Source organism: Chroicocephalus ridibundus, chromosome 5 (assembly GCF_963924245.1).
Source record: "Chroicocephalus ridibundus chromosome 5, bChrRid1.1, whole genome shotgun sequence".
NCBI classification, from domain to species: domain Eukaryota; kingdom Metazoa; phylum Chordata; class Aves; order Charadriiformes; family Laridae; genus Chroicocephalus; species Chroicocephalus ridibundus.
Window position 1 is genome coordinate 23,459,387 of NC_086288.1, and position 12,341 is coordinate 23,471,727.

General features: G+C 40.5%; 1 protein-coding gene across 3 annotated transcripts in view; it reads right to left on the reverse strand.

The window, feature by feature from the left end:
* Positions 1 to 1,140: 1,140 nt before the first annotated feature.
* Positions 1,141 to 12,341, reverse strand: part of TECRL (trans-2,3-enoyl-CoA reductase like) — a 72,525-nt gene continuing 61,324 nt past the window's right edge. Inside the window, exons 8-13 of one of the 3 annotated variants that reach the window (XM_063336510.1) lie at positions 10,529 to 10,572; positions 6,760 to 6,817; positions 5,373 to 5,458; positions 4,890 to 4,935; positions 3,233 to 3,321; positions 1,141 to 2,544 (exon numbers count right to left, since the gene is read on the reverse strand). In XM_063336510.1, coding sequence (XP_063192580.1) covers positions 2,407 to 2,544; positions 3,233 to 3,321; positions 4,890 to 4,935; positions 5,373 to 5,458; positions 6,760 to 6,817; positions 10,529 to 10,572 — 461 coding nt within the window. In that variant the 3' untranslated portion in view covers positions 1,141 to 2,406. Of the gene's footprint in view, positions 2,545 to 2,856; positions 3,322 to 4,889; positions 4,936 to 5,372; positions 5,459 to 6,759; positions 6,818 to 10,528; positions 10,573 to 12,341 lie in introns of those variants that run through there. The other 2 variants (XM_063336509.1, XM_063336511.1) reach the window with 2 other exon arrangements.

The window sequence follows — 12,341 nt, forward strand, 5'->3', positions numbered from 1 at the left end:
TGTTACCTTTCCAGATGCAAAAAATTGAGGAAAACAGCATCAGAAAGGGATTTAGCTCAAAGAGACACATTGGTTCTTGTTGCAGGTAGTGTATTTCATGGGCCTCACCGAGAAGCAGGATTGCAAAATGTAATTCATGTTGTCCTGGTTATTTTCCCTTTTCCATGGACACCAGTGCACCCAATGCACTGGAATGGTGACATCCTAGCGATGCCTGTGAAGCGGCTCCATATTAAGAGTGGCCAAAGTGGGGAGCAACTACCTGAGCTGCATCTGATGGCTCATGCTGGAAGTTGTCTCCTTCCCTTTGACCCTGAACCACGATGACATTCTGGCAGTGGTGGGGCCTTGCCCGTGCCTTCCTTCTACGGATGGCTCTGAAACAGTTAGGTCTGTTCTTTCTTTTTCTCTTAAAAGAAAATACCGCAGTTAAATAATTTCCCTCCTCATCAGCCCCCAACACAAGAAATACCAGTATATTTAGAGCTCAATAAGGCTTCTTTTCCCCGCAGGTAATCAGCACAGACATGACAAACTTTCCCATGAAAATGTTTGTGTGGAGACAATTGTTTTGGTTCAAAAGGTGTATGGGCCCTTGTGGCTAAAATCACTGTCCATTGCAGTTTTGGAAATAGTGATACTTATTCTTTGACTGTGGTTTTTTTTTGTTGTTTTGTTTTTGTTTTTTTTTTTCACTTGGGCTTTTTTGGGTTTGGTTTCTTTTGGTTTTTTTTTTTTTTTTTTTTTGAAAAGCAAGGCCCCCAAAACATTTAACAAAACAAAGACTGAACGTTTTTATATACTTTTGGTTTAAAGCAAAACATGCTCCCCCATGCCAGGAAGTAAGCTTACCTGTTCTAATCATACGGAACTTGCCCTGAAAATCAGAGAGGGCAGAGTAATCCAGAAAGATCTATGAAGGTGCAGGAAGTTGGATTTATTGCTATTTGTGAAGCCATTTAACGCTGTTCGGAGCAATTTTAGCTGGTCAACGCTCCAGTGGTGAGTCTCAAAATAGCTGCCATGTTTATCTGAGACAGCCTTCTTAACACATCTTCATTTGTTCTTACCTAGTGCTTGTTCTTACCTCTCTTTTAAAACTTTAGTCATTTACTACTGGAGCCAAAACCCTTTTCCCCTCCACCCCGTGTACTGAACGACCAACTAGTAAGCAGAGAGGTAAAAAATTCCTGAAGTACTTCCTTTGCCTAAGCTAACTGCTGAATAGGAGCCACGCTCCGAGCAATTGGAATCACTCTGGAAACATGCCTTGAACAGACATAAAGCTGCAGCCATTGTAATCAAGAGACTAACAGATAAGTAAGTAATTTTGGCAAGTTACCCTCCCACGCGAACTATTTTAAACTTGCAGATTGCTTAAATGAGGCATTTAATAAACATGAAATGAAAACAAACCCAGTAGCTGGATTTAAAGAAAAAAAAGACAACAGTCTTGACTCACACATCTAACACTGGTTGGAAAAGAATGGCTTTCAAAAGTATTGTTGTTAGGTGTAAGTGACTAAAGACTACAAAAAATAATTTTTCAAAAATAGGTCTTTATTAGCAGTCTGGGTTAGACAACTGGATGTTCACTGTGACTCGGGTTTTCCATTGAGAGGAATAAAAAATTCTAGGTGTTCACAGGTTACAAGTTAAAAAATATGGAAAGTGATTTACTTACATTACCGTGATGAAATTGAGTTACCGTGGCTAATAGGGTAAGTGTTGCAAGTTAGACATGAGAAGAGGGATATGAACCCAATTTACTGGGCAAATTAACTTTGTTACAACACTTGAGCTGGTGCAAAGATACCAGCGCCTTTAGGAGACAAACTGCCTGCCTTGCTTGTGTGCTCCGGTGTTTCTCTAATCATTAAAGTCCTTAGGCAAGCTTTTTCACCAGCCTGAGGGAGCCAAAAGACATTGATAAATGTGCAACAGAAATAGAATGAAAACTGGACATAATGCCCTAACTCTCCACATCTTAATACTTGTTGAAGCAGTTCTGGTTCGTTTGCTCTCTGTAACTAAAATTGTGCTTCTGCATGACATGGATGCCACGATTTGCAAATGGAGCTAAACAGAGTCTTCAGGACTTGAATAGCAAGCCCGGAGAATCCCTTAAAAAAATAATGTCCTGGAAAGAAAAGTAGCCGATAGAGACTGACCAAATTGAAGGGGAGCTGAAGCCTTTCAGTACTGTCCGTATGAGGCAGTTCAGGTATGGACTGAAATGCATTTGGTAGGATCCCTTTCCTTTTCCATAACGAGCTGTGCTGTGGTTCACCTTGTGCCCAAGGATTTCACAGCGCTCCATACAAATAAGGTGAATGGTATCCGGATGCAGTCAGGCATGGAACAAGGGGATCTTAACACAAACTTGTTAGTCGAGAGAGTCTTCTGCTATTTCCAGAGCCGTTCAATGTGAGAACGGGGGATGGACTGAAATGATGTACCCAAGGTCATGCTGCAAATTAGTAGCAAGATGGGAAGTACCTCACAAACAGTGCCCTCCTGGGATCGTGGGCCTGATCTGCCTACCTGAAAATAAAAGAAAGCCAGACCTCTCTGCAGTCATCAATTTAAGCCAATTTGTATTGAACAATTTGCTATGAGATTCAATTAAAAAAAGAGGGGAAAAAAAAAAAAAGAAAAACCTTGTAAAGCTGGACTAAACCGTGTTAACAGCATAGCGGTTGTTCTTTGATGTGATGCTTTAGAGGAGCTGAGGCAGAACGTGCTGTTTCTGTGCAGTTTAATAAAAATAAGGCTGTGAAACATCCTCTGATGCAAAAATCCAAGACTCTTGTCAACATCTAACACTGAACCTTAAAATCACCAGACCTGAATGCGTGCAAATGAGCTGTATTTTTTAATTTTAACAGCATCTGTGCCCATTTACACCAGCTAAATATCTACCCTAACATTCAATATAAGCAATTTTCTTGTCCCTTCCCAATTAGCTCCATTACAGAAAATCTAATTAAATCATATCTTTTAGCAGGAACCAAGAATTCAAGAGCTACGTTTTTTCACTTAATTAAAAGCTCTTCGTCTTGAACTGTTAATTTTCTGAAAAAGATATCCAGTAGTTCTTCCTCTGATCCACTTTGGTTACTGAATGAAACGGCTCATTTACTCTGAGTTAGCTCTTGAACCGTACACTTAGGCGTCAACTCTCGTGAAGAGCTCAGAAGATGATCGGAATCATAGCTGCTTTTCTCCGCACCTCTGGATAAAATCTCTTCAGGTACAGCTTGTGTTTCTTCTGGGCCCACAGAGACATCTGGATGACCATCAGGAAAGCAAAAATGCCAACTACCAAGGAAAAAAGAGGAAAAAACAAAACAAAAAAAAGCATCATTTTTAATGTCTGTCTGTGAGTACAAGAGTGTTTACTGAAAAGTCTGCAGTCTGTTCTCTGGGCAGAGACATGGTAACTCTGCCCTTGCTCTCAGCCTCGCATTTGCTGATGTACCACAGCCTGAGGCTCGGTCTCCACAACAGAAATCACACAGGTGATGGTCACGTCTATTCGACACACCCTGCATCACCCATGACTCCACCATAAGTCACAAGGCCCCCTGGGGCATGGTGCCGTCTCAACACGGAATTACACATGGCCTCTCTCAACTGTTTTTTGGGTTTGCTTTTGGCCTATAACACTGCTTTGTGTTTACCTCTGGCTCTCAACCATAACGGGCAGCTGTGCTATAACTTCCTATCGCATGGAGGGAGAGCTCGTCCCTGGAGCAAGTAGGTGCACCGACAGCTTTATCTGCCTGGCGGTGAGGTCTCACAAAGCCCAACAGCTACAGATGGCCAGGCCCCTGCTGTGATTGTCAGGAGCCATTAGGTGGTCTCCTGGGTACCAATCCCTTTGGCCTGAGCGGCACCAAAGGGGGAATGCTTTTACAGGTACTTTTTGCAAATATATTATCCTTTCATCCTTAAAATGAGCTGGTGGACCAGAAACGTTCATTTGGCATCCGGTCAAGTTACATCTGGGACAATTACAGCAAGGATGAGTGTGCTGCATACGTTGCTGCTCCCTGCCCTCGTAAATGCGGCCCTACAACGTCCCCAAACTTTCAGGTCATTTCTGTATCAGAGTCTAAAGCAAAAAATGTTGTATCTTTTCAAACAAAATTAAAAGTTTAATTTTTGCACAATGCAGTTTAATCCACTTTTGAAAATCCTTTCTTTTTCATTTGTAAACCACGTGGGGCTACTTTTTGCAAGTAGCTTTTATAGGTTTCTCTTTTGGAACGGAAAAATAATTAAAAAGTGAATGTTTTGGAGAGCTTAGTCCCAGGGACCATACTTGTATGGGTAGTTAGGTCTCTAAGGATGCAGGAAAGTATTGAGCAAGAGTTGCAAACGCTATTAAGCAGGCTGCTGTTCGGAGCTGGGTGCCTGATACAAGCGAACAGGGAAACGCTTTGAGGACTGTGTGTGTCTCTCCTCTTTTGAAATACCAAGTACATCTCTTTTCCTCTCCCTATTAGAAGTATTATTCCAGGTTTACAATGCAAAGAAATTTTCCTACATCAAAAGTGATTGACTGTAAATGAAGAATACTGACTTCTCTTTATATATAAATTTCAAAGTCTGTTTTCACTGTGGAAACAGAAGAAATAAGAATATTTCATGAGAGGCAGAGAGCTGGTTTTGATCAAAAGAAGGTGTTTGTGCTCGTGCAGTAGTGCGTGTGCTCTCTGCAGCTTTCTGAGGGTAGCATTTTGAAGGTTTATGCAGTCACGTCACAAGAGGGATTTGAGGGCAATATTTCATATGCCATACATATTTTTGGCAATTTTAGATTTCCAGAATTCACTTCTGCAAACAACAGTTTAGAGGCTCTTTTCATTCTGTTTCAAACTTACCTGGAAGGGTTTGTGTCATCACTGTGAAACTTATCCAAGACCCAACCTGTTGCAAAAACAAAGGCATTGTTAGTTGTACACTTTATGTAAAGCAAAAGGGCAAGTTTTCAAAAGTGACCGCTTCTCCAAAAGCTCCCCCGGGAAGAAGCGTGTGATACTCATACTGGAAAGGGGAGAGGAAAAATAACTAGAAAGGAACTCCCCAGTGTGCTGGATGGGGGTGAAGAGATAGGTGGTAAATCTTTGGATCACTGGGGAGTCTGTAATGGAGGGGAATACACACAAAATTCATTATATTGATGTGAGGGAAGAGAAGGGTCTCGTGGAGAGACATTTGTGGGAGCAAGGAGACTCTGGACATACAGAACATAATGACTGATGTGCAGAGGGAACTGCGTGGAGGCGTAGCAGATTTTCTGCAGGCAAAGGCTGAAACACAGTAACCACCTACCCTTTGCATATAAGCAGAAGAAAGTCACGTACCTCGTATGTATAGTTGGGACAGGATACCAGCAAGAAGAGCCACGTGAAGGGGTTGTAGGTTGGACTTGGAAAACAGGCTTTACTTCCTTTATGAAGGGGGAAAAAAGAAGGAAAAAAAGAAAATCAAACGGACAAAACCAGTTTCAATACAGGGAGGGGAACTGAGCCTTATCACAACTTTGCTATGTACCAAACATCCCCTTGGCCAGCGCTCCCAGAGTACAACTTGTTAAAAAAGTTTCAATGAAACCTTTTGAGACAGCAAAAGCTGTATTTATCCTGGTGAGAATGCTGCTTAGCGAGCCATGTATCAGATTTTACAGGAAAGGTCTGGCATGTCCAAAGGATGCAACCTTTGTTCAGAGGAAGAGAGAGACAAGTCGTTTAACGCAGACTAGCCGGCAGGAGAGGGCTGAGGGCACTCTTCTGGGATATAAAGGATGCGGCTGTATCTCATTCAGCCTGATTCAGGAATGTGAACCTGTCCCCTCTCGCATCCTCATCCTTCATCCTGGGGCAGAACAGGAAAACAGCTCCAGAGCTAACAGCATGACTCTCTACAGCCACTGGTAATGCTCACACAATGTGCCACATATGTAACGCTTCATTTTTAAGTTCTAGCAACAATGGTATCTTTAATACTTGTAGGCGCTGATGAATTGTTTGGCTCTTGCTGCTTTGAAACTGAATTAGGCCCCTTGCAACAAACAACATAATCACCTGCCGAAGCACAGCATATCAAAAGCTTTCTGGAATAGAAACTGACTTCAGCGTGTGAAGCTGATCATACCGCAGTGAAGTATTTTCTTGAATAGGCTGTTATAGTGCAAAATTATACTATTATTATCTGAAAATATATTTTACTTTCTGCTATATGGAGTATAACTTTTATTCTCATGGTACAAAAGACTCTGAAACCCCATGCTCGGAGTAGCCTTTTAAAAGAACACATATACATTGATGCCTGTGTAGGTATTCATGAGTATGTCTGTGTATTTTTATATGTGTGTGTGTATATCTTTGTATGAGATGCACGTATCTAAGAACTCTGCAATCTAGTTTAAAAGTTTTTGAAAATATTTTAAAGTAGAATCCTTTGTTGTCAGTCAACAGGATGCTTTAGAGAACTTCCATGCTTAAATCCATATTTAAATTGCAGTTGTGTAAAATTAAGATAAATTTGCTCTAAGCTTCATAACAACAACAGTGTTGCTAATATTTCCTTGTCATCGCATTTATTTTGAAGACGTTAAGCTGATGGCATGGTACTTACTTCATCTTGCTTTATTCTGTGGATGTAGATACATAAATTACTGTACACCAGCAGAAGATGGATAGGTTAAGCACACTTCAGTCTTAAATAGACAAACAGGAAACAAAGACAGACCTGAATGATTTTGGTGAGCTAAAGTTACGTTGATAAAGTGATTTCCAGCTTCACACATCTGCAAGACATTAAAAACATATTTTCAGTTGTATGCCTAAAATGTTGCGGTGAATGCGTTGCACTGCATAACCAGAATCCCCCCGTTACAGCTTAGTCTCTGTATCCAGAAAATATGTACTCTGAAATGACTCTCCCACGGGAAATACATTCTGTCGTCTTTGTCAAACACACGCGTGCCTAGTGAGCGCTGTGGGCGCAGCCTGGGGTGAAAGCCCATGTTTCAGCTCCGTAGAGCTCAGACGGGCCTTCGGTGTGTTTCCCTTGCCCAGTATGCGCAACGTGCTTTGGTCTGGGGAGATTAGAGAGGCTTCCTGGGGTCTAAGGAATTTAGCAAGATACTTCTCTGAACTGAACTTCATTGTCAGGGTTTGGATTTAATCCAGTCGGCAAATAAGCAGGTGAAAAGTTGACCACTGGTTTTGTAAAGATGTCATGAGTTAACGTGCCTACCCTCTTCCTACACGCGCTGTCAGAGGCGTTCAGCCTAACACCTTTGTTACGCCGGTTACAGAGCACAGTAACCAGTTCTCGCTAAGTCTTGGAGCAAGCTAAAGCTGGGGGACCGAACAGGCAGCGGTTCTCTGCAGGGCAGACGGGTTGAATGGATAGCAGTCAGGAACTGATAATTGAAGGGAGACAGTATTATCGCTAGTTCCGCTGCTCCCTCGTTATGTCATTTCCAGCCCCGACCAACTTCTCGAACTTGGTCTTTAATATTTAGGTGATATAAATCTTTGGGAGAGTTACCGTGTCTCCCCACTTGGTTATACAGCGTGGAATACAAGGGGATTTCAGATTTGCTTGTGGCTTTCAGTACTTCATCAATTACAACTACTGTAGAATCAAAGCCAATTACTACCCGTATTCAAAGTGGGAACTGGTAGGAAAACCAGTTTCAATTCCTGAAAAAGAAAACTTGTCAGTACAACAATCTAATTTTATGTTTTTCATTTTTCCCATTTTATGAAGAAAACCAAAATGCTGTATACATTTCTATCTCGGACTGAATTGAAATTTTTTATTAATTTCTGGGTTAAAAGACTGATTTCTTCTCTCAAATTGAAAAAATGCAGTGTTAAAAAGATATGTTTTCTTATATCATTTGCCATTCTAAATTTTGCAAGGCTGGAAAAAAATAAGAAATTAAAATAAAAATAAAGAGTGCTAAAACCTAGAGACAAGAAATGTGTAAAGTCACAAAATTAATTCAGGAAAAAAAGAAATATGAAAGTCACCCATAACAAACTTCAATTAAAACTAATTGAAAGGAATACGTAACTTCATTTTATATTGAAACGTGCCATTATCTGAAAGAACATCGTAGACAGCATTGCTGAAGAATTTTCCCCTTTTTGGCAGAGAGATTTCTGTGGGTGTTTTTAGGAAGGTTTACATCAGTTCTATTAGCAAAGCTGTTATTCTGCATGGGTATGTAGTCATGGGTCAAATCCTGCAGTCCTTTTATGTTTTTTAATTACAACTAGTTGGCTGTCATCTATCATAAACACCAGATGTAAAACACTAAATAGCCAGAAAAGGAAATTCTGTTATAAAATACCATATCAGAAGCTATAATTCTAGCAATAGAAGTAATTTTAATTTACAGATTTCCAATTATGAGCTAGGAACATGATTGTTTCTGATTACTATTATTTTAAAGAAAAAAGTTTCAAAGTTAAAAAGGTTTTTGTGAAACACTATACATATGGAAATGTGCGATGCCCATACTATTGTGCAGCAAGAGAGATTCACACGCTACAGTTAACACCTACTAATTCCATAATCAATTCTAAGTAAAACAAGCAAAGGGCATTTCCGCAGGGATTTTTATTGCCTTACCTTTGACTCTGCAGCTGCATTCTGCTGTAATTAGCTCTTATGTCCCTCTTTAGAAATGTGGCTGCTAATGCTCTGTATCGAGAAATCCTGGTAAATGTAAGCTAGTCCTTAGTCAGTGTCTCAGATATACAAAATGGGGCAGTGAGGAACAGCGGAAAAAAGGCTTAACATAGTTATGATGATAAAATATTGAAGTCTACGTACTGTTCCCCCTTTTTGTATTCTATATGTACCCTATGAGAAAAACATCCCTGAAAAGCTTAGAGTAATTTCTCTAAATATGAGAATCTTTCAGAAGGGCCTGCTGACACTCTTCAAATTACTCCGTACTGTTGTTTACAGCAACTGCAGATGTATACACTTAAATCAGGATATGCAATAAAGGCAAGCCTTAAATAGTGGATAAAAAAGAAATCTTCCAAATATTTTATTCATATGTTTTAGATACCTGTGAAAACAGCTTAAAATTACTTTATTTGTGTGTTTGCTGTTTTAAATTCATTGTATGGGAAACTGCCAGAACAAGGTCTGAAAGGGAAAGGTTTTGCGTTTCCATGGGTAGGAAGTTCTCAGAAGAACCGCAAAAATTCAGACCACGGATCCGGTGCTGATGCAGATCTGAAGGGGATGGCCATATTTTATAGCAAATACCCCCAAAAGGACTCAAGTCTTTGCTTGGTGGCAGCATTTTCCATAAAAGCTAAAGCAAGGCGTGTTACACTGAGAAGAGGAAGGAAGTTTCGTTACAAAAGGGAGCTTTCTCTAGGCAGAGATTTTGACAAGGACTAGTTTTACAGGTAGCACTGAATATTCAGGCAAGCAGTTTGCTTGGTTTCAAGTAACCCCTGAGCCTGGGAAGGAAGGGCACAGGCAGTAATGGTCTGGGCACACCACTGCCTACTGCTGCCACAACCTCCTGTCTCTGCAGCATGGGATTATTGCCTTTGGCTGTAAAGCTTCATTGAGCGCGTGAACTTCGTCATATGCATATTTTGCTTGTGTTTTCTATACCTTATTAGGGCAGGAAAAGCCGAGAACGGCATGGCCAACCCCAGAGACAAACACTGCCAAAACAGTGATCTTCAAGGGTCCCGATTTACGAAAGCATTTAAATATTGCTAAGGAATTGCTTGAATGCTTCTCTGAATAGCATTTGCTTGGAAGAGCCTAGACACATTACTGTCCCCTCTTCCTGTTGTATTTCTGGAAACTGATCTGTATCTGGTTTTCAAAGAGGTTGTCTGTTTTGGCTACTGACCCATGCTTGCTTGGATGAGTCAACACTCAGCATTTCCAAGTGCAATGCCCACAGAGGACAGAAGAGAATACACATTTCCATGTGAGAATTTCTTCCTGAGCCTCTGTTTCACTATGTGGTTATGTTCATTCCAACATCAGGTTCAGTGGTCTCGGCCTTCCTTCATCACCTGCACATTCCCTTGGCTTAACCCACTTTGTCAGGGATTGGTTTTATTGTTTTTAATAGCTGTTGAGATTCAATTATTCAGGGTACAGAGTAGTATTGCTACTACTGCTTAGGATGTAATTCTTCAGTGTTTTAAAAATGGCAAGTTCCAATCTGTCTAAATATTAGGTTTTTTACACAGTTATGAGCAGTAATAATGCTGATGATGTCCTCATGGTTCTCAGATACAGTACTTCACAGTAAGGTCTGTACAGGTGAATAGTACCAGGAGATTTCCTGTCTTAGAAACCTCAATAGATTATCACTAAATCCAGTCAAAGGACACAAGGCTGTGAGCATGGACATATATAAATACACAAATGCATAGCAGTATAACTGCATTTTGTGAAATCGTGAGTTACTCCTATTCCGCAATCATTAATAAAACTTTATTTTTGTACGTACCAGAAAAGCAAGGGCAGCAAAAGAAACTTGTCTGTGGCCAAATGCTAGAAAATAGAATGAAATTATAAATTGCATTTTACGGTATGCACATGGTTTGCTATGGGTGAAATTAATCTAGTGCTGAGGAGCAGAAATGCTTCTTTCCTGACAGGCTCTGCAGAAAGAATGGATATTATCACACAGAATATGAAGATAATGCAAATAGCAACAGCACTCTAGAAATGCCAGTCTCTTCACCAAGGTAGTTTTCACCTAACTTTTTCTAGTATTTGTCAGCTTGATATATCCAAGTGCTTTGTCAAAGCAGCTGGTGGTGTTAAATTCCTTGGAAAGGCAAGGGGAGGGATGAAGTGAAGGTCAGTGGCAGAACCAGGCCGGGAATCACAGCCTTACCCGTAGGCCCTTCTACCTCCATGAGCAGAGAACCCAAGACATAACCTATCCATTACTATGCAGCCACTATCTGCTTCACAGTCTCACCATGCAAGAAATACATTTAGCCTTTGCAATTTTTACCTGCCCTTTGCCTGCCCTCCCCTTTTTGCTGTTGTCCCCAGACCACTGTAGTGCTGTATCATGTTCATCTCCAAATGTTTACCGTTCTCAAGTAAACCTTGGTCATGGCTGAGGGACACAAACATCACTTTCCTAACCAAGTCTCATCAAGCCTTTGCTTTTGAGAACCCTGTTTCTTTGGCTGGCGCACAACTCCTTTGTGGTGCCAAGGACATGCACTAAAACTCCTCCTCAGAACAACCAGCACATGTCAACGTGTAAGTATGTAGCTGCTAAGCAGATGTTCTTCATGGGCCCTTTGTCCTCCTGGTTTCATTTACCACTCCCGCGTAGCATTCTGCAACGACTTGCTTGCCTTTCTTTACCTGTCCCCAAACCAGCCATCTCTGGATATGGCTGTGGAGGTCACCTGCTCCTGCATCCAAACTAAACCATCAACGTTTTACTGATCCAGCTAACTATGCCAGAGAGCTGGTGATCTCCAGCATTAGACCCACATACCTATAACTGTAATTTTAAGGCAGAAGTACTTCTTCCAAATGCGTTCTCTGTTTGAAAGCTATGTCTTGAACAGATGGTTTCCTCATTAAAGAAGCTGCACTTACTCATCTGATGGCCCAGACTGATAAAAACTGTGTCTAGGGAGCTTTCAACATTGTTTGTAGCATCGCTGTTAAAGCCACACCAAGTTCAATTGGCTTTCAAAGAATCACATCATTTTTAAACATAACTTTTGTGTTATTTTGAAAAAAATTAGTAATTTAACTGAGTGTAAATAAAAACGTCAAAGCTTTGTTCCCGAAGCTCAGAGATATAAGATACAGAGGAAAAGACTGATTAAGGTGTAACAAGGAAAGTAAAGTAGCAGGAAGCAAAACTTATGGCAATTATGCTCAAGAGAAGCAAAATTTCGAAGGGCAAACAAAAAGAAAAAATCATGAAGAAACAGCAGTGCAACAGTAAAATACAATGAGGGGGAAAAATGACGAATTGAAGCAAAAAACATAGGATTTTTTTTCATTTTTATCAGCAGTATCTGATTGACTTTTACTGGTCTCATAAAAAAATTCTTAATTTTCATGAAAAGGATGTATCTTTAGCAAATAAATATCTCCTCCAAGAAAATGCAGCCAGCTCTAGTTCTGTCCTGCAGTCTTAATACAAATATTGTGAAGATAAGCAAAATGTATTGATCTTTGTGTTTTCTCCACTTGGCCAATATTTCCAGTTCATAAAACTGGACAGCGATTGACCATTGCTGAACAGGAACGTACATTCAGTGGCACAGCAGGAGTAC